General features: G+C 36.0%; 1 protein-coding gene across 1 annotated transcript in view; it reads left to right on the forward strand.

Moving 5' to 3' along the window:
• Window positions 1–22,325, forward strand: part of Rab8b (RAB8B, member RAS oncogene family) — a 64,009-nt gene extending 41,684 nt beyond the window's left edge. Inside the window, exons 2-8 of the mRNA XM_026384890.2 lie at window positions 6,320–6,380; window positions 10,380–10,440; window positions 12,637–12,714; window positions 13,615–13,704; window positions 15,026–15,091; window positions 17,255–17,305; window positions 18,080–22,325. Of these exons, the coding sequence (XP_026240675.1) occupies window positions 6,320–6,380; window positions 10,380–10,440; window positions 12,637–12,714; window positions 13,615–13,704; window positions 15,026–15,091; window positions 17,255–17,305; window positions 18,080–18,172 (500 nt within the window). The 3' untranslated portion in view covers window positions 18,173–22,325. The remainder of the gene's footprint in view (window positions 1–6,319; window positions 6,381–10,379; window positions 10,441–12,636; window positions 12,715–13,614; window positions 13,705–15,025; window positions 15,092–17,254; window positions 17,306–18,079) is intronic.
• The last annotated feature ends 4,451 nt before the right edge of the window (window positions 22,326–26,776 follow it).

Consider the following 26,776-nt stretch of genomic DNA (forward strand, 5'->3'; position numbering starts at 1 on the left):
GAGTAACTAGTTAGTGTAAGAATCAATTCAGATAAAATAAAAATCTTTTAGTGCCAGGTTTAGTGATGCACACCTTGTAATCCCAATGGCTCAGGAGGCTAAGGCAGGAGGATTGAGAGTTCAAAGCCAGCCTCAACAACTTAGCAAGGCCCTAAGCAACTCAATGAGACCCTGTCTATAAATACTATACAGAAAAGGGCTGAGGATGTGGCTCAGTGGTTGAGCACCCCTGGGTTCAATCCCCAGGTATCAAAAAAGAAAAATGAAAAAACTATTTTAAAGAGTGAATGTATGTGTTTTTTAATTCAAAATGAAAACGGGTTTGGGAATGTTTTCTTACAATTTGGATTCCTGTGTTATTGAATAGATAAATATTACTGAGGAAACTAAGTCTGCTTTAAATCACCAAAAAATTAATGTTGGGCATATTTGAGCAACATAGAAACTGCTTTGGAATCTTGTTTCCTGACTTGGATGTTGACTTTGTGTTGCCAGCTGGGTTGGCTGCACGTGGTTGGTGGGTCACAGATTGCTCCATGAGTCAGGATGACTCAAGGCTATCATTTTGAACACGAATTATTGTGTTATGTGCTGCCAAAAAATTGTGATCTTTCAAGGGGTATAGAAATGTGAAGAACTTTTTGACCCTAAATATAATCCTTTCAGAAGCAATGTTTCTTTTTAAGGTTATCATTTTGAACATGAATTATTATGTTATGTGCTGCCAAAAAATTGTGATCTTTCAAGGGGTATAGAAATGTGAAGAGCTTTTTGAGAGCCCTAAATATAATCCTTTCAGAAGCAATGTTTCTTTTTAAGGTTATATACTCCTTAAAAATAAATTGTATCCTCACTACCAAGACAAGCTGTGGTTCTTGCTACTCTCTGCGTGACAGTCACCTACTTTTCAGTTTCTAATCATTCAGGGTGGGGAGACAAGCAGGTGGGCTAGAGGACTCTCCTGGCTGTAGCACAAGATGTCATGCATCTGCTTGGGTTCTTCATCATCTTTTTTTTTTTTATTATTTTCTGATTCTTGACTGACACTAGACAAAATTATCCTCAGAGAAATACTACAGTTTATTGCTAAATGTAATAACATTCATGACAGAGTCGAAGTGAAAACTGTTATGATTTGTTCATTTCATATAGCTGTGAATATAAAATTTTATTAATTAGATTTGAATAATATTATAGATTGATGCCAGCTGCCTTTCCATTCTTGCTGTTTTTAGCAGACTTTTGGATTGGGGGAATGACTGAGCTTCAGGGATAGCCTTGATTAATCCAAATTTAGCAATAGATTTAGATTAATCCAATCTTGGTAACTCCCTGTGGCAGTGATTGGTTCAGGAATTCAGCTTTTACCCCACAGAACATGGCATTCCCAAGGTTAACATCAAGAAATGAGAGTTGAAGGAAAAATCATTTGAGGCTTTGGGGAAGAATGTTCTCACTTTTAGGAGAGAGGCCCAGGAAAATGATCTCTTTTCTTCTTAGTATTGTTGTTGTGGTCAAGAACTGCTATCAGTAAGAGAATAAAATTGATACCGATAGGAGGACAGAGCCTAAGAGAGACACAGATAAATGAGCCAAAACTATTAGATTACACCCTGAACCCAAATTCACCACTGAGCTTGTTATATGAGTCAGCAAATTACCTCAAGCTAGTTTGATTTGGGGTTCCTGTTATTCGAAGCTAAAAGCATCCTAATTGATATGATTTTACTGTTTATTATTCTTTTAACCCCTAGAGTAGCCTCAGAAAATTGCCTTTCTATAAATATTAAACTTAATGTTTATTATTAATAATACAGATATTATTAAGTCAATTATAGTGTATCCTTATTTTCTTCTTAGAACAAGATTTCTCGGCATTCTAACTTGTTACTTTAATATATTAAGAAAACTGTATTTCCAAGGTTGTTTTAGCCATCTTCACACTTATTAGTATTTAACCTTCATTTAAGTATGTATTTAACCTTTAAATGTCTACTATAAACATGTTTCTGTGTTAAACTTAACTTTCAAAGAGAATATGGCTGAGGGGCTGAGATTGTGGCTCAGAGGAAGAGCGCTTGCCTAGCATGCATGAGGCAATGGGTTTGATCCTCAGCACCATATAAAAAAATAAAATAAAATAAAGGTATTTTGTCTACCTACATCTAAAAAAAAATGTTAAAAAAATAGAGAGAGAATATGGCCTTGCTTAATTTGAGAGAAATTGAAGAGCAATATGTTAACAAACCTCACTAACACAGGATTAAATCACTGTAAAAGCCAGGTATTGAGGCAGGGATGGACATGGCTGAGTGAAGAGCTGAGGAGAGAAGGGAGAGAACAGCATAGGTGGAATGACATCCTTAGGCTACAAAGTGAAGTGATCACTCAAGAAGAGGAAAGGAAGTATGGAGCTCACTGAGAAACCAAAAGCCTAAATTAAAGATTTGATGATGCAGTGCAGGAAAACAGTGCATTGAGTGGGAAAGGTTGAAATTGCCAGGCTCAGGAAGTTAAATCTCACCACCTTAATTCACCTTCTTTAATGTGTACTGACTCTACTACAGAGATTATTGAAAGTTACTCTGGCAGAGACATGTAGGTGAATTAGACCAGGAAGAGGTTGGCACAGTGTTCTGGGAAACCATTACCAATAATCCACATACAAAGTGACCAAGAGCTATAGGATAATAGAATCTGAATTCTACATGGAATTTCAGAGTTCCCAGAGCTGTTCACACACATCTAATTTATATAATTAGATCCTCTTATCCCTTTTTATGGATGAGGATACAGAGGTATAGAGCAGTTAAATAATCTGTCCCAAAATTGTCAGTGATGGAACCTAACCTATAATCTAAGACTTTTGACTTTCCAGTTCAGTGCTTTTCAATAATCTTAATATGTTCCATTTTTAGTGAAATTCCTTCATTGTAAAAATGGTACCTCTTTTAGGTTCCTGTTTGCTTTCTTCCATATTTGCTAACTTGACTTGTGCTCAACAGCACTTGTTTGTCGACTAGCTCTTGAAAGCAGCATAAATAAAAAAATCTTAATGCCATAGTTCACACTTACAAATATTAAAGCTCTGACTAGTGTGAAGATAGTTAAATATTACCATCTTTTAGAAATTCCTCAAATAACAGAAAGGCAATACTTTTAACAAATATAAAAGTAAATAAGTAAAATAGGTCAGGAGAAAGTTTCTGAAATGGAGAGTGAGACATTAAGGGAACCTCAAAATGACTTCATTGAATGAAGGTAGTAAAGTAGTTGCCTTTGATTCCTCAACTGTGGGCAAATCAACCTTTAAAGACCTGGAAGTACCATTTTAATAAGTCAGAATAAGGTAAGTGTTAATCTGAACATACTTTTTTTCTTTTTCCTCCAGCACTGGGGATTGAACAACCCAGGGCTTTGCACATGCTAGGCAAGCACTCTTATCAGTGAGTTACATATATTTACAGATCTTTTATATTATTTTGAGATAGAGTTCACTAAATTGCCTAAGCTGGCCTTGAACTTGTGATTCTTCTACTCAGCCGCCCAAGTAGCTGGAATTACAGGTGTGTACCACCTTGTCTGACTTGAACAGGCATTTTGATTTATATATATATAATCTTTTATTTAAAATGTGAATGAGCTATGTTAATGATGAATGTTGGACATTTGTCCTTTAAGTTATTCTTCAGGTATGCTCTAGATATGTTGAAAGTTATGATTTCCTCCTTTCTTGGTGGTTTTGTTAAAAGAAAAACTTTAGACAAATTAAACTTAATGGAGTTTAATTGAGCAAAGAGCAGTTCATGAATTTGGCAACTCCTAGAACCAGGGACAGGTTCATTGAAACTGGGACTACAAAGGGGAAGTGACATAAAGAAAACAGAAGCAAGGTACAGAGATAGCTTGATGGATTAAAACTTGGCATTTGCCTTAATGAAACCTGATTTGACTAAAGATTGGCTGTTATGATTGCCTGAGACTCAATTATTTGTTACAAAGCAAATTCCTAAGTTAGGTTTTTCAGTTTGTTTAGTACTGAATTAGGTTGCAGTTTCAGATACAAGGACTGGAAAGGAGGCTTTTTCAGGCCAAATTTAGTTTGATTTAAGAAGGTTAAAAAAACACATATCATGGACTGGGGCTGTAGCTCAGTGGTAGAGTGCTTGCCCTGAACGTATGAGGCACTGGGTTCGATCCTCAGCACCACATAAAAATAAATAAAGATATTGTGTCCCTCTACAACTAGAACTAAAAAAAAAATTTAAAAAATACTTATGCTTTAAGAAAAAACATATCATAAAATTTGAACTTGGAAGTTTTTAAGTGTACAGTTAAATGGTGTTAAGAAACATTTATTTGAGTGCCTCCCATGTGTTGAGGACTGTTCTTGTTGCCACCAAAAGGAGGTAAGGGTAGAGGAAGGTCTCTCGGAGGGTCTTTTATTACACCAGATTTGGAGGTATGTAAAAAAGATGAATCACAATAAAAATCATTGCTTATTCAGTCTGAAATTAGTGATGGTAACAATAAATTCTGTGGGATTCTAGCAATAACATTTATGCTGTGGAAGTAAATTTTTGTCACCACTGCAGATACTGCAGTACTGAGGGAGGTACCTTAGAAGTAATGTGAACCATGTAACCTGGGGATATTGGGTATCGGATTGTATTTGTTAGTCCATGGTTATCAGTAGGGGAAAGAATGATTAAGAAGTGACTTTTTAGATTAGCCTGAGTGTGATTTTTGTCTTTGTCAGGATTTACAAGAGTACCTAAAAAGGCTCTCTAAGGGAAAAGTACCACTAAGAGAAGAAGTGGGGGGAGGATTGGTTTAAGCCTGTGGTATTTAAAGCTGGAGCTGAGACGCAGCCTCTTTGGGTACTTTCAGTCTCTAGATGAAGGAACATACCTATTGAAGGCCCTCACCTCAAATGCAGTTAATGTTCAAAATAATCTAGAAGACGCATAATTTACATTTTTTTTTCAAAATGTCTTAGAAACCACTGTGCAGAATGCAAAAGAATAGAGAAATCTAAAACAAAGCTGAGTAGCCAGATGATAAGCATTTAGCAAATTGCTACTGGATTGTATTCACCAGTTGATCTGCTCGGAAAGCTAATTCCTAAAATATGACAGAGCATGCTGATAATTGTTAAAGGCTGTGGCTGTGTGGTTTTTTTGTAGTAGAAATCCATAAATAAGTTTTGAGCTACCAGAATGAGGGGAAGTATGTGAGGGAGGGGTTGAACTTTTGAAGTGTCAGAGCCCCAAAGGACTTTCACATGGCATCTATCAGGCTCTGTTGAGCATTTCGTAACTCCGGCTTCAGGTTAAAAATCATCTGGAAAGTTTTAAAAATGCTAGTGCCCAGGTTCCACCCTTAATATATTAAGACAGAATCTGAGACTATAAAGGGGGAAGTGACATACAGAAAACAGAAGCAAGGTACAGAGATAGCTTGATGGATTAAAACTTGGCATTTGCCTTAATGAAACCTGATTTGACTAAAGCTTGGCTGCTATGATTGCCTAAGACTCAAAATTATTTGTTACAATTATTTGCAATTAGAGAAATTGCAAATAATTGTAACAAATCAAAACTACTCTTAATATGTTAAGACAGAATCTCAGAATTTGGGGAAGGAGGCACTAGTCATGAGGTATTTTTCTGTTTTTTCTTTTTTCTTTTTGTGTTTGTTTATTTGTTTAAGTTCTGCAAGTAATTCTGAAGTTCAGCCAGGGCTAAAAACCATTCTGACTTTTTACTTCTAAGCAGTAATCTATGGGGACGTTTATTAAAATGTATATAAAATGCTTGCTAACTGTATAAAATGCCGGCTTCTCTCCCCTGCCATCAAATAGGCTGTTTTGTTTTGTTTCTTCTTAGTTGCAGGTTCCAAAGAAAGAAATGAAAAAAGATGAAGAGAGACATTTTAGAGAGGTCCCATGGCCTTCTTTAGGAAAGGATGGGGGTTGAGGGGTAGGAAACATTGCTATTAAATGTATTTCAGGAAGTAGAAAATATGGCATGTTCTCTATTTAAATTATGTAACTTTGCAGAATGTGGTCCATTTGTGTCAAAATAATGAGGCATATAATACGTTGCATTTAACATGTGTGGGAATTCTTTGCAGAGTAATTAGCATTCCTTTCTTCAGCCTGTATTCAGAGGAAACATACCATTCACACCCTCTCTGTGCTCACATTTTCCAGTGCGTTGGAGAGCTTTCTTTTCAATAGAAATCTTTGTCCTCTTCCTAATAAGACTTGGATTCGATTTGAAGAAACTTAGCATATCCTTCTTTGTTTTTCTGGCAGGAATTGATTTTAAAATCAGAACGATAGAACTAGATGGAAAGAAAATTAAGCTTCAGATATGGTAAGTACCGGAGGTGGGGGAAAACACACACACACACACACACACACACACACACAGTTTCTATTTTAATTGGGAATTGAGAGTGAGAATTAAAATGTGAGTTATAATGGTTTAAAGGCATCTTATGATAGCCGAAAGATCTTTTCTTTATTGAACCAAGGAGAAATGGGTAAGTACTTAGCATCCTTCAAAGGTATCTTCAGTAAGAGTGGGAAGGCGAAGCATGATACAGTTAACTCTGATAGCCAGAAGAGATCTGGGAGCTCATTCTTTCCAAGCTCTAATTTTATGCAGGAGGAAACTAAATCCTAAAACATGTATTTTACTTATTCATTGCAGTTATTACAACTATGAAATCAGATAAGGCAAAAGGTTAAGTAGTACAAACCCTGTACAGAAAATACAGAGCTAGGCTCTAGCCACAGTGTCTCTAAATCAAGGACTTTGGGCTTATTGCTTCCCTTCTTTATTACCTTCATGTCACTATATTAAAATATCTGAGACAATTAACTTATAAAGAGCAAAGGTTTATTTTGGCTCACAGTTTTGGAGATTGCATTCAAAGATCAGGCAGACCCATTAGTTGCCATCCAGAGGGTACCAGATGGCAATGTCAGGGAGCACATGATAAAAAGCAAACCGATCACTTTGTGAGCCAGGAAGCAAGAACAGGGAAGTGTCCAGGGTCCCACAATCCCTGTTAAGGGATTCTCCCAATGATGCAAGGACCTCCTACTAGGCCCCACCTCCTACAAAAGGTTTCATTTTATACTATGTTTTCAATAATTTTGTACATGAAACAAAACTTAATGTGTGGAATTTCACATTTGTATGTTGGCACATATAAGTTTTTTTGTTGTTTTGTTTTTTTGATATTTGGGATTTCAGATTTTGGAACATTTTGAGTTTCAGGTTTTGAAACACTTCAGACTTCATAACTTCATCCTGTAATACATATCAGCTTTATTTTTACGCCTCACACGTCAGATAGAACACAATCTCTAGGGTATATAAAGAACTCAAAAAGCTAAGCACCCAAAAAACAACCCAATCAGTAAATGGGCCAAGGACCTGAACAAACACTTCTCAGAAGAGGATATACAATCAATCAACAAATTTATGAAAAAGTGTTTATCATCTCTAGAAATTAGTGAAATGCAAATCAAAACTACCCTTAAGATATCATCTTACTCCAGTCAGAATGGCAGCTATTATGAAGACAAACAACAATAAGTGTTGGCGAGGATGTGGGGAAAAAGGTACACTCATACACTGCTGGTGGGACCTCAAATTGGTGCAGCCAATATGGAAAGTAGGATGGAGATTCCTTGGAAACTGGGAATGGAACCACTATTTGACGCAGCTATCCTTCTCCTCTGTCTATACCCAAAAGACTAAAAACAGCATACTACAGGACACAGCCACATCAATGTTTATAGTAGTACAATTCACAATAGCTAAACTGTAGAACCAACCCAGATGCCCCTCAGTTTTTCTTTTTCTCCTTTGAATCTCCAAACTAGGATAGAACTAGAATATTTTATTGAAGCACACCTCCAGCCCTTCTTTAATTGAGGAGGAGACTAGGATTTGGAGTGGTTAAGTTAATCTGAGGTGGCATATTGCTGGGTTAGTGATAATGCTGGGACAACCATCCAAATGTCCTGGAGCATGGTGTCAAATTCATGTAGTAGGCTAATCTAGTGGTTCCCCGTATGTTTCATTAGAAAATACTGTGAAGGTTCCCATAGGCTGCCCTTTTCCTCTATTGATGTTTAGTAAGAAAAAATATTTTAAAGATATAAAAATAATTTTTAAAGAGGGCAATAAAAAGAATTTCTGATTCTGTGTTAGGCAGTCCTGATCATAGCAATAAGGAATGTTTCTCAGAGTCCGTGGATGATTAGCTGATTAGAACTTAGTATAGAATAGCTACAGTGGTTTAGATGCAGTTTGTCTCCCAAGGATCCATGTGTCAGAAGCTTGTTCCCCAGTGTGACTGGGAGAAAATGTGGAACCTTTAAGAAGTGGGTCCTAGTGTGAGGACCTTAGGTTACTTGGGGCATTGGCCACAAAAAGGGAATACTGGTCTCCTGGAGTGAGTTCTCACAAAAGCAATTTGTCAGGAAATCCTGAGCCTGACCCCTGACTCACTCTGTTTTCCTGTCTTGAGATGCACAGTCCCTTCCTCCTGAAGTGTTCCCTTTACTACCATCCTCCATGATATGATGCAGCTAAGGGGACTATCAATAGAGCTGAGATAGTGTTTTTTTGAGCCTCCAAAACTGTGAGCTAAATAAAGCTACCCCACTTGGGCTTGCGCACATGACGCCCCCCCCCCCCCCCAGTCTCGTGGTGCTGGGGATCAAACCCGGGGCCTTATACATGCTAGGCAAGTTCTCTACCACTGAACTATATCCCAAGCCTAATGAATCAATGAATCTCTTTTTCCTTATGAGATGACCTGCCTTAGGTATTTTGTTATAGTAATACAAAATGAACTAATATAGTAGCCAAAACATCATGGCCCTGAACTATTATTACTCTCAGCAGAAAAATAGTCTCCATTCAGACTTCACAACCTACATTTAGTGTAGCAGGGTTTCTTTTCCATCCTTACTGCAAAGCTGTTTCTAAATTAGTAGTGTATGTAAAGAAAATATGGTTAACCTGCTCAAAAGTGCTTGACATCTTTTGCCCCCATGATTTGTTTGCTGTATGCAAAACAAGTGCCCTGTGTATCTAATCAGCGAAAGAATGACAAGATAGGGCTTATCAGGCATTGATGTGAAACTTGTGCTGTACATCTCTGCCACTAAAAAAGCTTGAGCCTTATTCAAGCTTTTTTAGTGGCAGAGATGAGACCCCAGCCTTCCTGAGCCTGTATCCGCTTTTGCAAATGAGGATGATGTAATACTTTCACACATGCTAGGCTGTAATGGGCATCATGTGAGCACAATGTGAAAGTGTTTTGTAAGGTATATATAAATGTTAAGGTATTTATTGTTTTTCATTTACTATATTTCCCTTGGTTCCTCATGTATTTCCACAAATGCCTCTTTCTCCCTTCCAATTAAATTGTACAATTTAGTTTGAGTAGCACAGGGAACAAATTAGTTCTGGCTGTAAGTAGCAAATATGAGAATATTGATTTCACAAATATTAAGAAAATTTGACTTCTTTTATAGGATTACTACTAATTAATAACTGTGTGTGTGTGTGTGTGTCTGTCTGTCTGTCTATCTGTCATCTGTCTGTCCCACCACAGTGCTGAGCATTCATTGAACCACAGGACCCTGCATATAATAGGCAAGCACTCTACCACCAAGCTATACCCTGGCCCATCAGAATATATTTTAATGGTGTGCCACCAGACAAAAAACAAGAATATGTGAAAGCTTATATAACTTTGAAGTGTTCATGTTTGAAAGTCTTTGAAAACATCATCAAGAATGATGTGTTAAGCTTTAGGCTCCCATGTAATCATGGACTCCACTGCTGAAAATATTTTGGGGGAGATCTATTTTATTATGGTTTGCTAAGTAGAATGTACACAGTAGTAAATCCAGTTCAGTTGTTTGCTTTGTACAGAAGTCACACGTTCAGTCAAGAAAGGAAAATGCCTTAATCATTAATCACTTATAAGAAGGATTATTGCTACCTCTGAGAGTCTAAGAATTGAAAACTATTCCCTGTTCCCTCCCACATGTGTTTGACTATGCCAGTTCCTAGCAGGACCTGTGTATTTTCTGTTGCTGCTTTTATCAGCAGGGTCCAAGGTTTTCCTCCAAGTCATTTGAGCTTCTGACAGGCTCCTATGGCTGCCACTGCCTCCAGCTCACAGATGCACAGTGGGCTCTCTTTGTGTCTCATTCTCCTCTCCTTTGCGACCACTTCACTATGAGAAAACCAGAATTCCATCTCCTCCAGTGTGAGGCCTCTTCTCAGTGATGCTGTGATGACTTTTGAAACTGTTCTCTCTTTTGTTTCAAATTTTAGGGACACAGCAGGTCAGGAAAGATTCCGAACAATCACAACAGCATACTATAGAGGAGCCATGGTGAGTGTGTTTTAGGGTTTTATAACTCTTGAGGTGAAAGTAAAACATGAATATTCATTTACTCTTATTATATGAGTCAAGCTGGAATCTAATTCAGTGAGAGAAAATAATTTTTTTAAATGTGAAAACAAGATATTTTAAAAGGTTTTCGGGTGATGTGTTAGGTTTAATAACTATATTTTGCCATTGGTCTTCATAATAATCAGACAATTAGCTTGTAGATATTCTAGAATTCTTCTGCATTCTGAGGTGTTCATATATTTTTGAGATTTTTTTCCCTTTTATTAATACCTCATGACAATCTCAGTAGACCACAGGCCCCGTGACTAAGTGTCTATTTCTTGACCCCTTTGTCACTCAGCCCTGCTGCCATCATCCCTTATCTCTCACAACCTCTTCCCCCCAATCCCCTGCTTATGGCTCATTTCTCTGGTGTCTCCTTGACCAACATTATACCAGCTTGTCAGGAAGTAACTGAATGATCCAAGACTCTTTGAGACTTAGAATCTGGTGAATCTTTACTGCCAGGTCTTTCTTTGCTATATTCTGGCCTTATCCATGTTATCATAACTTCATTACTTGGTTATTTTCCTCTCTAAAATGTCTCGTCTCTTCAGTGCATTTATATTGCTTGACTCTGGGCAAGTCATGTGTGGTGCTGGGAATACAGTGGTGAATAAGGCAGCTTAGAAGCAAAGAACCCAAATCAGAACCTCAGGCCCAAATCAGGGCTTTATCTCTGGCTTTTAGGCCTAAGCCAGAGGCTAGAGGTATAGTTTAGTGATAGAATGCTGGGTCTAACGCCCCCACACCCTCCACACCCCCCAAAAAATAGCTAAGTAAATGAATTAGGCCCAAGCCGGGCCCAACCAAGTTGAAGCCTTGAATTATGATGAAATTCAATATGCTTAGAGTCTTTGAAGGTTGAACAATTGAGCTCATAGAGCCCAACAAAAGATTCAGGAGGGGACTGAAACAATCTGATATTTTACTTAGTTTAGTTTGTGGTGACTGAAGGAGATAATGTAATGACTGATGTCTTGACAATGGTACCTAAGGAACTTCTAGCCCTGTCTATATCTTTGGCCTCATCTTGTGCCCTATTCTCAGTAGATCTATGCATTGTTGCCCAGCTGTCTTTGTTTCCCTCCAGTGGGCTCTGGGCCTTCCATTCCAGTGAGATATTTTTATTTCTGCTATTTGCCCCAGATATCCATGGGCTTCCTGTCTTCACCCTATCCCTAACCCCTTGTTCCCAGTGTAAGTCTATTCAGTCCTCAGACCTTGGCTTTAATGTCATTTTATCAGAGAAATCTCTCACTATTCCAGCTTTTCATTCAGCTTAAGATTACATCCCTGACTTGTGAGCTTAGAGCTCCTCATGCTTCTTCATAGCAGCTATCAAAATTATAATTAATTGTATAATTATTGGTTCATTGTCTGTTTTCTTTGCTAGCCATCCCCAAGAGGAAGGGAACTTGACTATCTTATTCATTGCTATTAGCACCTAGTATTATTGTATTAGGCATATAGTGGATGCTCACTAAATATTTGTTGAATGGTGAGCAAATCTAGCATGTAGAATCAAAAAGTGGTCTGAGGATATAGATTATGGACTTGTTAACTTGCAAATGTTAGATGAACCTTTTAGAAATACCAGATGTGGGATCTTTAAAAATGTGATGACAGGGCCTTTCATTACACCTGCATAACAAATACATTATATTTTAAGTGTCGATAATTTACTTAGAATAAATGATGACATTTTGATTAACCTATATAAAAAATTTAAAGCAGTGTAGTCTCATTCTTAGTGGAGAACTAAGAAGCAAGATGATTTCTACTTGGAATGGAAGTGATTACCTCCTCGTTTTAATTTACCTTTATTTTAACTTAAACTTGCCTTCAGTTCCAGTTTGTGCTGATTGTTATCATGTGAGGTCAGGTAGAAGAGGTGTATTACCTTTACCACAATCACTAATTCATTAAAGGTTAACAATGAAGATAAAGAGTATTTATTTACATGGTGAAGCAATGGAAGAATTTATTTTTCTCTGTACTTTTCAAATACATTATGAATCCCTTTTTAAAGAAAAAAGGAACAAAAGGTTTCTGGAGGGTAGGAGTACATTGACATTATATACTATAACTTAAATATATGAAGTACTATATAAAGACTTTTGTTTCCTCTTATAGGGAATTATGCTGGTGTATGACATCACAAATGAAAAATCCTTTGACAACATTAAAAATTGGATAAGAAACATTGAAGAGGTATGTATGGAAAGAGAATGATGATACTGGAGAGGAATCCTGGTGAGTGCTTACTATATAAGGCCCCTCTGTCTTTCTCTAAGGCAGCCAGGCTGCTGAGAGAGATGTAGGACATAGGAAGGCTAGTCCCTCTCTCTGCACTCCATGAAGATCTCTGGTGCTGCCAGTCTGATTGCTGTGGGTTGTACACAGAGGAGCAATTTCACAGAATTTTAAACTTGGGCCAGATCTTGGAAATAATTTTATCCTAGTCCCCATTTTATTCATATAGAAACTGAGGCCAGAAGTAAGTGACTTGCCAGTGTTTGCACAGCCTTTAAAAAGGAGAATCAGAATTAGGACATTTAATTCCCAGTTTTATCAATTCTACCTGCTGTGTGACTAGCTAAACTATATTTTTACTCTGGCAACTTTTTCCCTTCATTTTCTCCATGTTAAATGAAGGTATTTGAAATTTGGCTTAATTCCAGAATACTTTTGACATTTCAGAAATCGTACTCTGAAATAACTTTGTTCACGTTTATATTAATCCACATAAATTTAATTTTTAAATAGTTCGGAATCCAAAATATTTCTCCACTGGATCACTATCATGTTTTTCTGTCTTGCTTGGTCCCCCCTCCCCGCGCTTACCGCCCACTCCCACCCCATGTCTTTATGTACAAAAAGCCATGAGAATGATGACTGGGAACCTATGGGGAAGGAGTTTATATAGGCTCTGCAAGGCTCTAAGCTGTAGCATTCCCCTCCTCCCATCTGAATCAGGCCTTGTGTTGAATGAAAGATTATTTGTCTTATTATTAAATACATTGATGTGTTTCTGACAGGTTAGGATTTTCCTGTTGAATAGCTGTGATTTTTCTCAGGCTGTTTTTATAGTGTACTATTTTCTTCTTGCAGCATGCCTCTTCAGATGTTGAAAGAATGATCCTTGGTAACAAATGTGATATGAATGACAAAAGACAAGTGTCAAAAGAGAGAGGGGAGAAGGTAAATTTGAATTGAATAAAAGTTGGAATCTACTTACATTAAGTCTTCATTTTCTTAATATTATTTAATTATTGATCTAAGTTTTTAAAATATGTGTTTTAATTCTTTAGAATGGAGTCAGCAACAAAGAGATGTAATCCATACTTGAATGGTGTGAATTAGTATTCAGGATCCAACTCCTTATACTGTGTCGTCATGACTCACTCCTAAAGAATTTGCTAATGTTTTCTGGGAGATACAAATTGATCCTTTTTAAGATTTTCTGCAGCTTAGAGTTCAGGCTGTTTCTTCCAGATCTGTGTGAAAAACCAAGTTTTGAAGTTAAAACAATTTGGAGGGGGAAAAAAAGGATAAGTAGAGTTTCAACAATCATTTTCCAGTTTATTTTATTTTCTAAGAATATTCTATCATACACTGGATTTAGGCCATTATGAATAAACTTTTTGTAACTGATCAAGCTATAGATATGTCATTTGTAGGCTTTTCTATTTAGTGTCCTATAAAGCAAAAATTTATATTTTGTAGCTTTTTAATTCTATGGCATTTTCTAAATTAACTTAAGAGGTTTCCCTTTTTGAGTCCTGGAATTTTGCTTTATCCTTTTTCTTCAGGGATACATGCAAAATGCATTTTGTTTTTTAATCTGACTGCACACTTTTCCCCTAAAAACATTCACTTAATTTTAGTGTGGTAAGTGAACTGAGGAACTCTTTGAGAGTAGATGGAAATATGGAAGAATTCACAATTCTTCTAAATCAATAGTATAAACCAGTTCATTTAAAAATAATTAAAAGTGACTTGGAGGGCTGGGGCTGGGGCTTAGTAGTAGCGCACTTGCCTGACGTGTGTGAGGCATTGGGTTTGATTCTTAGCACCATGTATAAATAAATAAATAAACGAATGAATGAATGAATGAATGAATGAATGAATATATGTATGTCTATCAACAACTTAAAAAATAATTTTAAAAAAAAGTGATTTGGAGAATTGTACCTTTGTAGAAAACATAAAGGATAAATGAATCCCAAGTTATGTTAAGAGTGGGAATTCATCTCATAATTTTTCTTGTCTGTATATTAGAGAACCAAAAGTTTAGTAGAACAAAGAGAAGTACTGACATTGTATATTAAATGAAAGTTATGCCACATTTACTATTAAGTTAAATTATTAAATTTCAAATGAAATAGAAGAAAGCAAAGAAATTTGAGAACAACAGGAGTTCTGTAATTGATAACCTATTTGGGGGACTTTGAAAAACCTAAAAAATATAAATATGTTCAAGTCACTTTCACTGGATTTAAGGTTTCTGTTTGCCTTTCAGTTAGCAATTGACTATGGGATTAAATTCTTGGAGACCAGTGCAAAATCCAGTACAAATGTAGAAGAGGTAAGAAGAAAATGTTTGGTAATGGCACCAGTGCTTTATGTGCCCACATTCAAGTGATTGATTCTCAAAGCCTTGATGTTTTCTGACCAAGTGAAAAAGGCTTTTGTGAGCATATCTCCATATTGTGCACTGTGACTTTCACATGGTATTTGGGTGGCTGAATTTCTAATGTCCAGACCTCACAAAGATTTTTTTTTTAAGATTGTCAATTAAAATTTACCAAATAGGAAATAGAAGTTCAGTTTAAGTTCAGTGTAATTCTTTGGGAAGCTGGAAATCCTGGATAAGCAGGCCAAGAGGTGTCTTTTGCTCATGTGTCATCATTCATGTCACCTTGTAGTAGCCTGTAGCAGACAAGTTAAATTACTTTCATGTCTGTATTATCCCAAGAGAGAATAAAACTGCTATTTTATTGAACAAATTCCCTTTTTGTACACAGTGAAGTAGGTTAAGCACAATACATTGTAATATTATGACATTAGGTAAAAATAAGATAGTTTGTCAGAGAGTAGCTTTAATGAATTTTTATTAAGTTAGCTGTTGAAGAAAATCACATCTTTTAAAGTCTTCTAAGAATAGGTTTTCTTTACCAAGGGCAGAATTACCAATATTTTCTTTGTTTAAAAAAAATTTTTGGAACTGATCATAAAAAATAATACATGTAATATGTGTTAATAAATAATTCACTTAATAATACAGATGTTTGGCCTCCTCAACATTTAATTTCTTAGGTTATTCACTGTCATAACATGAAGGGTAAAACTCAAGACTTAAATAATTTTGTTTGCCAGTGGACACTGATCAGAACATTTTTTTTTTGTTTTAAATAACACACTCATCTTTTCAAGTTGGCTAATGGGTATTGGGAAACAGGAAGTCTCTACTGATTTATTTATACAAGCATAGTTAAGCAGAAAAATGCTTCCTTCTGCTTGCCACAAAAGGATTTCCCTCTACAAGAAAAGAGGGCAGTCTCTTACCTTAGCTCAGCATGAATGGTAGAAACAGAAAAGCTTGCTCACTGTGATGGCCCTGTAGGATCATTCACACAGGATGATCTCTGTACCCTGGCTTAATGAAGCAGGCCTGGTCTCTTTTAGTGCCTGCACCCTGATCACAGCTATGGCTTAGAGGGAGCATTGAGTTTTGGAAGTATAGAATGAAGAGTTGCTTGAGCTGCTTATTCAGGCAGGTGTTCTAGAGAAGTTAGCAATTTCCCCAAAGCTTTAAATTAGTGTGGTTAGCCTCATACAAACTAAGATGAGGCCTGGAGCGTAGCTCAGTGACAGAGCTCTTGACTAGCAACTGTGAAGCCCTGGGTTCAATCCTTAGCACCACATATCAAAATAAAGGCACACTCTCCATCTACAACCATAAAAAAAAAAAAAAAAAAAACACTAAGATGAGCTTTCTTAGAAACTTACTTATATGTAACCATTGTGACGTTGAGATACTGATCATGAGTATCACTAGTAGTTTTGTTTAATTGGATTGCAAATAATACTTTTCCTAAACAGTTTTTGGGGATCAGGAGTGGCTGGAAACAATGAGGCTGACATAGCAGTGCGTTTAGCAGGGGAACAATTGAAGAAACTGTAGGAGTTCTTGACTGCAGAAACAAAAAGTGATGACAGGCTTAAAAAATACTTGGTATGGGTCAATAGATAATATAAGTTGATAAGACACAGAAGATTGTACATACTGTTAACAGTCAGAAATTAGAGAGAGAGATTTTTGCAAAGATAGATATTAGAGCTAGAGTACTGCATAATTATTCATTCTCTCATTAAACAATAATTGCATCTCCTTAGACCAGGCACTGTGACCTGCTCTGGGGAAGGTGGGGGTGCTGCTATCTTTCTTTTTTTACTTCGCACATCAGCACATCTGCCTTGTTCTTGATGTACTGAGGAAGCTATTCATAACTTGTATCAGATCTTACATGCAAAAAAATATTTAATGAATGAATGAAAGACAGTTTGAAATGTTTGTGATATAATTGTAAAGAATATGGAACATTAATGTGCATACTATGATTACAATTATGCTCTTTTCTCAAAAACTCTAAAGTAATATATTTATAATGAAATACTTTTCAAAATTCCATTTCTGTTTTGAAACATTATGAATATATAATAATGAAATTTTTTGTTTTACCTTTAGGCATTTTTTACACTTGCACGAGATATAATGACAAAACTCAACAGAAAAATGGTTTGTATCACTTATAATTTCTATTTCTATTATGTGGATTTTTTAATTTGGCATTTGATGATAAGGATGAGCATGATTATAACATTCACATTAAGCTCACTTTTTCCTGACTCACATCATCATTCATCATTCATCTGGTTGGACTTTGATTTCTTTCCATTTCTTTAGGATCCTTATTCCTGCACTGAAGCTGTCTTTAATTGAATTTCGATTGGAATAATGAAAATACTAATGGCACAAATTATATTTTTCCCATAAAATTATCTAGTTCACCTTCATGTGACAGATATTTATATATTATGATTTTGAAGTTTGCTTAAATTTGAAACTATCTAAGTGATTAATCATTAGGAAAGGCTTGAAAGTTTGTTTTAACCATTCCTGACTCTAATTGTACACTTTATATTACCAGCTTTTCTTATATCTAACAGGATTTTTTCTACACTAGAATCTAAATATTGTTTCTATCACTATCCTTGAAACGTTATACTCCATTGGTTATAATTTCTTTGAATTGGAAATTTGACTTTCCTACCTAATATATTATTAAAATAGAAGTGCTATCCCAAGAACATTTTTCTCTTTTTATTCACCATTTCCAAAGAAAAAGATGACACCGGAGCTTAACTAGTTCCCTTTCTAATTCAGTTAGTAGAGTACACATTTCACTAGAATGTACATTTCACATAGTATGGTTTATTTTTATTTTTAAGTAATTGGGGGTAAAAACATGAAACTTTTATTTCCTTGGTAACTTTGTCTTCTATTTTTTAGAATGACAGCAATTCATCAGGGGCAGGTGGACCAGTGAAAATAACAGAAAACCGATCCAAGAAGACCAGTTTCTTCCGTTGTTCGCTGCTTTGATGAACTCTTTCTTTTTGAGAGACTGCAGCATACCTAGAAGGCCCTTTCCTGCTTTTCTGAAAGCACAGGTCACCCGGCCTCAGAGTCACACTGCCCGGCTGCTGCTGAGAGCACCCACTGAACTTAGACCTCCCGACACAGAATGCCAAGTGGATCCAGCCTCGTGGCCTAGCAAAAGAATAGGCTCCTTTTTATTATACATGGAAGCAATGAAGTGGAGACACATGCAGGACCTTGCTGGTTTTTTCTTTCTTTTATTGCCTGTTGCAAAAGCTGCTATCTTTCTTTTTCACTTTGCACATCAGTATTAGCCTTTTCTTATTACTGTACACCTTAGACTCATACTTGCACACTTTTGTGGCATGAAGTTCTAGACAAATTTGGGGTTGTTTAAAATACAACAGAATATTAAGCAGAGGTTGACAGACTAAAATTAAAGGACACTTGGTCTGGTTCATAGGGCCAAATATTGTATTGGTAGTAATTGTTTAAAGGCTTTGATTTGTGATTTTCTTAAATAAGAATCATTAAATTATGATCAAATTTATTTTAGAAAGTCATAAAAATGCCTACTTGTTCATCAGCAGCCACAGTAGCTTTCTTCAGATTGTTAAGATCTTTTGTTTCATTCTTGATCTTTTTGCCAGAGTCTGGATAGCTGAATGAATCACTTTTTAAATTCATTACCTCTGCCTGATCTTATGGAAACTGCATTTGGAAATCACCATAATCTCATTTTTCCTGGGGTTTGTATTTGCTGTTCTTTCCTATGTTGGACTTATTGTAATTACTTAGTTATCTAAAACTAGTAACAAATTTGACCATTGTTGTCTGATTCTATTTGTGATCTTTTTGAGCTGAGATTTTACATAGGGAGAGAAATGCATAATTTAGGGCTTTATTTTAGCATCTAACTGTGGTTGTGTCACATCAGAATATATATAATATATTTTTTCTTAGGTTTACCCCTTAGCTTATTAGTTAATACCAAATTTCTACCATAATCCCTGTCTGCAAGATTAACTTAGATTTAGATTATAGTTGGCAGAAAGCATACTTATAGGGAGAGAGAAGAACTTGTCAATAGAAATTTAAGAGATAGTTCTTAGTAATGGTGACAATAATGATTTTTGGTTCTATTTTGGGGTTTTTAAAAAGTTAAAAGTAATTATACCTAGTGCATCATCTCAGAAAAATTTTGCCTTTTCATTAAGAGAAAATATGATGAAGGCTTCACTTTTAAAACAGTTGTTGAATGTGTAGAACCCAGCTCCATCTGTTAAGGTTCATTGTTATAGAACTTGGTCTAGTTATTTGGACCAAAGCCAACCAAAAGCTTAGTTGCCTTTCTCACCAAACACTGGTACTGGTATTCCTTTTGTAGATGTAGCCATCACATAAGATGGTTTTTAATGTTAACTTATGTGCCAAATTCAGATCATAATGTCATTGTTGCTTTTGTAGCCTTCAGTGTCTTAACACAGGAGGGGATAATAAAGAGGAGACTATGGAATTGAATTCTGTTAATAACTGTTCTTCCTGTTATGCCTATAAAGGCTGCTATAATGCTAGATAGTTAAGAATGAAAACTGGAAATGGAAATGGATTGGATTGTTTGTTACCACAGAGAATTCTGATTCAAATTAAGATATGTCATTCCTGTGCTTAGACCAGTCAGCCTTTATTCCATGTTTGAAAACTTAGAAATAATTTAGTGGCTTCAAATATGCCAGAGCAATTTTTGGTGATATTCTAAACTTACTGTTGACAAATTTCAGCCTCCTTAGTTGTTTTGTTTGTTGTTAATAGTTACCTGTTAGTGTCCCAGTATAATCAATAAGTCTATGATTGCAAGTTGATTGTAAGTCTACCATCTTCAAATTTAGATACATTTTTAAAAAGAAAAAACAATTTCTTAGAAGCATCTTATATTTACTAATATTCTGAATAAAAGATATTCAAGCAGTTAAGCTTTCTGGATGGTAACAAAATAATTTCTAAAAGGCAAGTGCTATGACACCATGAATGAATGTAATTCTCTTAGTTTTTTACCTCTGACTATTTGGTGTCTTAACACTTTGGTTTCTATCTCAGGGGTTGTCTGCAAACCAAAACTGACATATTCTGTGGTTAGCTTTTATTATTATTTTTTAACAGAATGCTTTGCTTTTGTTGTATTTCTTCATTCTTATTTTGTCTTCTCTGGGTTAATAACTAGTCTCCATGAACTTCCTTTTGAAAGAGCCTGTAAAAGTTAGATGAGCCTATTAGTGCTCTTTGAAGTAGCAGCAAACTGGGAGTATATGCTCTGTTATATAAAAATAAATTGTCCTTGCTATTTTCTTACATTTAGCTTTGCTAAATTGTATATAATTTGAGCTAAGACCATAGGAAACTCACTTTCTGCATGGTAAAATGACCCAATAAATGTTCCACTTTGCTTAATAATGTACATATAGTGCATTATTTTTTCTATTTGTAGATGAATTTAGTAACAGATAATTGTCTGTTCCCTGCTGAAACTGAAGAAATCTAGGGGGTTTTTGTTTGTTTGTTTTTGTTTTGTGAACATATTTGTGGTCTTATGATAAGGTACATAAAGATTTTTGCAGCAGTATTAGTGGTTCAGTGGCTGCACTTTATTATCAATGTGCTAAGTTTGACAATGATTGGACTAGAAGACCTTTTCAAATAGAGCCCGAGGGCATCAGAAAATGAAAATATGCTGTAACTAAGTAGCATGTAAATCAGTTGATTGTAAAATGTTTCACTGGGAACTTATTTTAGCTATATTTTACTTCCAACAAATTATGATAAAATAATCTACCTGTGCATCGGTTAGTAGGTGCTGCAGGGTTTCTTACTATTTACATGAACATTTTTGTGCAGTCTTTGTTATAAAATTTCAGAAGACTTTACTCTTTTCTTTGAAGGACTATTTTTTAATTATACCTCATTTAGCTAACTAGTATTCTAATACCCAGTAGAGAAATGGTGACCCAGCCTTTAAGCATCCAACTTTAGATTACATGTTTTGCTTTGTTTTGAGCTGAAGGTATTCCTAGAAAAAGTAGATGATAGCTTAGTTTAGAATAGAACATACATTTCATATCCAATAATGTTAAAAAAAGTATTATCACCCTGTGTCCATTAATAAATTTAGCCGTGCAATATAGATACATTTTTGCAAAAGTTTCTAAGTAAGAATTTTTAACTCCATTTTACCAGTTCTGAATGCTGAGAATCTGTATTAAGGCTTATAAGGTTTTCTTATGATCAGGAAGTGATATATTTTAAGCAGGCCCTCTTTTCAAGTGTATGACTTAGATTCCTTTATAAATTTAGTTTTAATCTTTAAAGATGAGCTTCTAAGCCTAAAAATTTTAAGCCACATTTCATTATGTTGGTATACTTATCTCAAATTTTGAGCACTTGTTTCTGCAATCAGGTGTTTTAGATTTTTTTTTTTAACATAAAAGACAATCCTTTTTCCTTCTTATATCCAGGGGTGGAGAGGAATGTCTAAAAATGAAATCCCTAATATAGTGGGACCTAGAAAGATAAGGTATGCTAATAAAATTTAAAATTCTAGCAAAATTTTACAGTAAGATTAGTCTTTTTTTAAGACTAGTAAAATTATTAGGGGTCAAGTTCACTATGAAAAAGATTGAAATAAAGTATACAGAAATGAAAATTAGCAAACAGTTACTTTGGGGATATTTTTAGATTTTTGCTTCATTTATTGAAATGTGTGTGCTGTATGCAACTGCATTTCTTATTGCCAAGAACTGATAGAACTTCTTTCATTTTCTTACCTTTTTTAAAAATGTGAATTTAATCATGATAGTTTATTCCTATGGCCTTACAGATGGTTTTATTTTGTTTGCAGTTGATGCTGCAGTCTTTTGAAAACAAATACCATAAACTGTTTGACTAAAATCATGCCCTTAATGGGATCTATTTTTTTCATAGAATTATCCTACTGTATATGTTTAAACATATTTTAACTTTGCTCCAATGGCTTAATGTGAAAAGCTCCTGAAGATAAAGTAGACCTGTCATGTGGTTAATCTTGTTTAAGCCAATTCATTAACTGTGTACTGATACTGATGCTGTGTATGTGTGTGTGTGTTTTTTTTTTAAATGGGTTTTATTCCAGGTGAACTTTTTTTTATAATAATGTTCGTCTAAAAATAAAAACTACATAATGAAAATATTTATGGCTCACTGAAGTGGATTGCACATTTTAAAATGATTCTGTAAATTTGCTAGTTTTGATATTTTAGCAAATTATATATATCATTGAGTTGCTTAAAGATTTAGAAAAATTGCCAAACCTTCAGCTCATTCTTAATTCAGGATATACTGAAGTCATTCTGTTGTAGAACCTGTAGCTATAAACTGATCATGCTTCCCTTCTTAATCCTTGCAAATTTGTAGAGAATTTGTAACTTCTGTAGTTTTGTTTTCACTGAGAAAAATCACAGTCTGATCATACCAACTGTGTTCTGTCATTTGTTCATGTTTTCATCCCACAACTATTTTAAACCTTCACTATTTTGTCAAGCTTCCTACTGGTAGGCAGATCTTTTACCTCCCCCTCTCAGAGCAAAGCATCATTTTGCAAAGCACTTAGCCTCCTCTCTCTCCCTGAACTATGGTCCACCTTCATCCCACTCCTTCCTCTTGGTGGCAAAGGGGATCTTTCTTCCCTGGGCTCCTCTTTCTTTCTCTTCTCTTGAATCATCTTCCCAACTTATCCTGCTTTTAAGGGAACTAATAGCCCCCTTTTCTTATACTTAAAAACTCCTAAGCTGTCTTATACCTTTCTTCTCTGCATCTAAATGTCATTGACCAGCCTACTCCATTGCCCCATGCCCTACTATTCTTTTTTCTCATTGGCTTGTTATAGTTAGGCTTTTTCAAAGAATTGTCTATATTTACTATCTTCATTTTTTTTTTATTAACCTACTCCAGGTTAGCTGCCGCCCCCACCACTTCACTGATGTCGTGTTTACAACAGCCTAGTTATAGAAGTAGTGGACAATTTTCAGCCCTTGTCTTAGCTAACTTCTTGGCAGCATTTGACTAGTATACCGTTCCCTCCTAAAAATGTTCCCTTCTCGCAGCTTCAGTGATAATATGCTTCTGATCCTCACTCTTCCCACGTAATTTCTTCCTTTTTCATATCTCCTATAAGAAGGCCAAATAATGCCCTTCCCTCCCCACAGATGATGTTCATACCCTAATCCCTGGAATCTGTAACTGATATTGTATATAGCAAAAGGTACTTTGAAGATGTGATCAAGTTAAAGATCCTGAGATGTGAAATGACAAGAGATTATCCTGGATGATATAAGTGGGCCCAGTGTAACCTAGGGGCCATTCTTATAAGAGGGAAACAGGAAATGTCAGACTTAGAAGATAGTTAAGTGATGATGGAAGCATAGGGATGCAGGGCCATGAGCCAAGGAGCCTGGACAGCCTCTAGGATCTAGAAAAAGTAAGGAAAAGGATTTCCCTGTAAAGCCCAGCCTGTCCCAGTGCCTTGATCTTAGCCTGTAAAACTCATCCTGAATTTAAAATCTCCAGAACTATAATACATTTATGCTGCTTTACTCCACTAAGTTTATGGTCATTCAGCTATAGAGAGTTAATTCAGCTTTAAAATGTGTATTTCTAGTGCCAGCCTCTTTTTATAGGCCCAGATGTCTTACTGGACATCTGCCCTTTAATCCACTACAGGTATATCAAACTACATTTCTGAAACTGAAATTCAACTTTATCTTCTATGCTCCATAACAACTCCTAGCAGCAATTCCAATCCTATGAAGAGAGACCTGTTGCTTCTACATGGTAATAAATATTACCATCATCTATCTAGATTCCCAGTTAGTCAGTCTCCAAGTCTTATAGATTCTGAAGATGGTATGGGAGGGGGGACAGTGTCCATCCAGTAAGGCTCCCAGCACATAGTAAATGTTTAATAAATCTTGAATCAGTGAACTTTAGTAATCATTAAAAATCAACATGCCACCAAAGTGAGCTAAATATAATTTAGGAACTAAAGGTAATTTAGAAGTATTTTTCTTCACTTTTTAATTTAAAGAAAGGTTTGAAGTAAATCCATAAATGCCTTGTTTAGGGCAGCAAGAAAAAGAGAAGTTTTATTCTGGTATTTAGACTGTTTTAAACTTTGTTAAATACTTCATACTATATTAATCTGTGTTAAATGTCTTATATGTAATTTTTATTAAATACAAGAGGATTTTCTTTTAATCTTTTTAACACAGATTACTCAAACTGAGTAAGCCCTCTCTCCTCCTTCAATTTTTTGTCCTCAAAATTTTGCTTACTTGGGAGGCAAAGGCAGAAGGATTCCAAGTTCAAGGCCAACCTGGATAACTTAGCAAGACCCTGTGTTGAGAGCCACAGCCGAAGGGGCACCAGCAAACTTCCAGCTGCCAGCAAACTTTCAGCTGCCAGCTGATGATTGGCTCACAGCGGCCCCAGCAAACTTCTAGCTGCCAACTGATTGGCTCCTCTGCGGTGATGCTCATTGGGCTGTTTCCCTGCCCTTTCAGACCAAGGACTTTCAGACCATTGGGGGACTTTTTTGGCTCTGCCCACACAACCCAGCCAATCAGCCTCAAGAGCAGGAGGAGGGGGGAAGGTTGAGAGGCTTGTGGGAAGCCGGTGGTGGCAGTTGGGTTCTGAGGGTTTTCCTGAAGAGCTGTGTGGTGCGGTGTTTGTGTTCTAAAAATAAAGTTCGTTTCCTTTGACAAGTGGCTCCTGAATTGTGCCCAGCCAGACTGCGGCAACCCTGCCTCAATAGAATAAAATAAGTGCGGGACTGGGAAGGTAGCTCAGTGATAGAACACATTGCCTAGCAATGCATGAGATCCTGAATTCCACCCTCAGTGCTGGAAAAAAAGGTTTTCCAATATTAACTCCAGGGATATATGAGACTGCTCCCCATAAATAAACAAAGTAATTTTGTTATGCTTTGGGTCTTAAATGTCCTCCAAAATCTCATGTATTGAAGGCTTGGTCTCCAAATGATGGTGTTATTGAAAGATGGTGAGTTCTTTAGGAAGTAGGGCCTGGTGAAAGGAGTTTGGTCATTGTGGGTGTGCCCTTCAAGGGGATAGTAAATTCAGCCTCAGCTTGCAAGTAGTAGTACTCATTACTGACTTTTTTTTAAGGTGATGCAAGAGACAGAAACCCTAAGAAAGAAGGTAGAGAAAGACAAGGATGGCTGTGAATAGACTGGGGATCACAATCTATTCCCAGCCCCTTCCTTCTCTTTCTTTTTTTTCTTTTTTCTTTCTTTCTTTCTTTCTTTCTTTCTTTCTTTTTTTTTTTTTTTTTTTTTTTTTTGCCTCCTGGCTGCATTGAGATGAGCAGCCTTTTCTGCCACATGTTTTCAGTACCATGATGTACTTCCTCACTAGAGACCCAAAGTGACTGGGCCAAACATGAACTGAAACCTCAAACTGTGAGCCAATATCTTTCTTCCTTTTCAGTTGATTTTATCAGGCATTTTTCCACAATAACAGAAGGTTGAGTAATACAATTATAAAAGTAATAAAAGGGACAAAACTTAGGAAATGCAGGTGGGTGCTTTATTCTGGAACCTGGAATTCTTGATTTTTGATAAAGGCCTCTTTATACCAGATCCAACTGCACCAAGACATTGAGACCCACCTGCATTTTCCTAGGTTTCTTCCTTATCTGTTGTCTTTGCCTTTTTTAAAAATTATATTGGATGACCCCCAGTCTATTCACAGCCCTAATATTCTATGAAACACTATTCAATTTCTCCAAGGCAGACTACTTGATATCCCTACCATAATTACAATTTGTCTCTGATATCTAAGTGAAGTTTTCTTTTTTGGTTTATAAATTTGGAATTTAAGTTCAATGGACTTTCTTGAGTTATAAAAAAGGCTTCATTGAAAGAATTAGGTAGTTAAGTAATGGTTTCTCTGATTCTTATGACTAATTTTTCCTCCCTTATCTTTATCTCATATTTTCTTCTTCTTGCATTGTATTAAAAACAAATAGTGAATATTTTTAAAGCTGAATTTTCTATAAAAGTGTGGTTATTACTTTGTTCTCTGGTTTCTAAGTATTATTTCCTGTAGACTCTCATTCAGTACCATCAATAAAATCAGTGTTTAATGAGACTTGGGTCCTCAGATTAACTCCTGCAGGGCCAGTAGCTTCACTCCGTCCTACTACTATGAACCCTCCTTATCCTGCCCAGCAGGATGAAAACTAGCATTTGTTACTAATAAAACTAAATGTATCCCTCTATCTCCTGTCCTCCCTTAACTGGCTTCCTGTCTCCTCTCCTCCGAAGCCAAATGTCTCTTTCTTACCACATACTAGTTGAAGAACACTTTGCAGAATGGCTTTTTACCTGTTTGTGTGTTACATACACAAGTGACTTCCTTATAGCAAGATCCAGTGGACACATTTCACTAGTACCTTGCTTAACCTCTCCACATCCTCCTTTGTGAAATTTTTTTTTCTCCTTTGCCTCAGTGACACTACCATGCTCCTAGTTTCTTGCTACCTTCCTAGTTGTTCCTTTTCAGT

The sequence above is a fragment of the Urocitellus parryii genome, chromosome 6 (genome assembly GCF_045843805.1).
Source record: "Urocitellus parryii isolate mUroPar1 chromosome 6, mUroPar1.hap1, whole genome shotgun sequence".
Taxonomy (NCBI): Eukaryota; Metazoa; Chordata; class Mammalia; order Rodentia; family Sciuridae; genus Urocitellus; species Urocitellus parryii.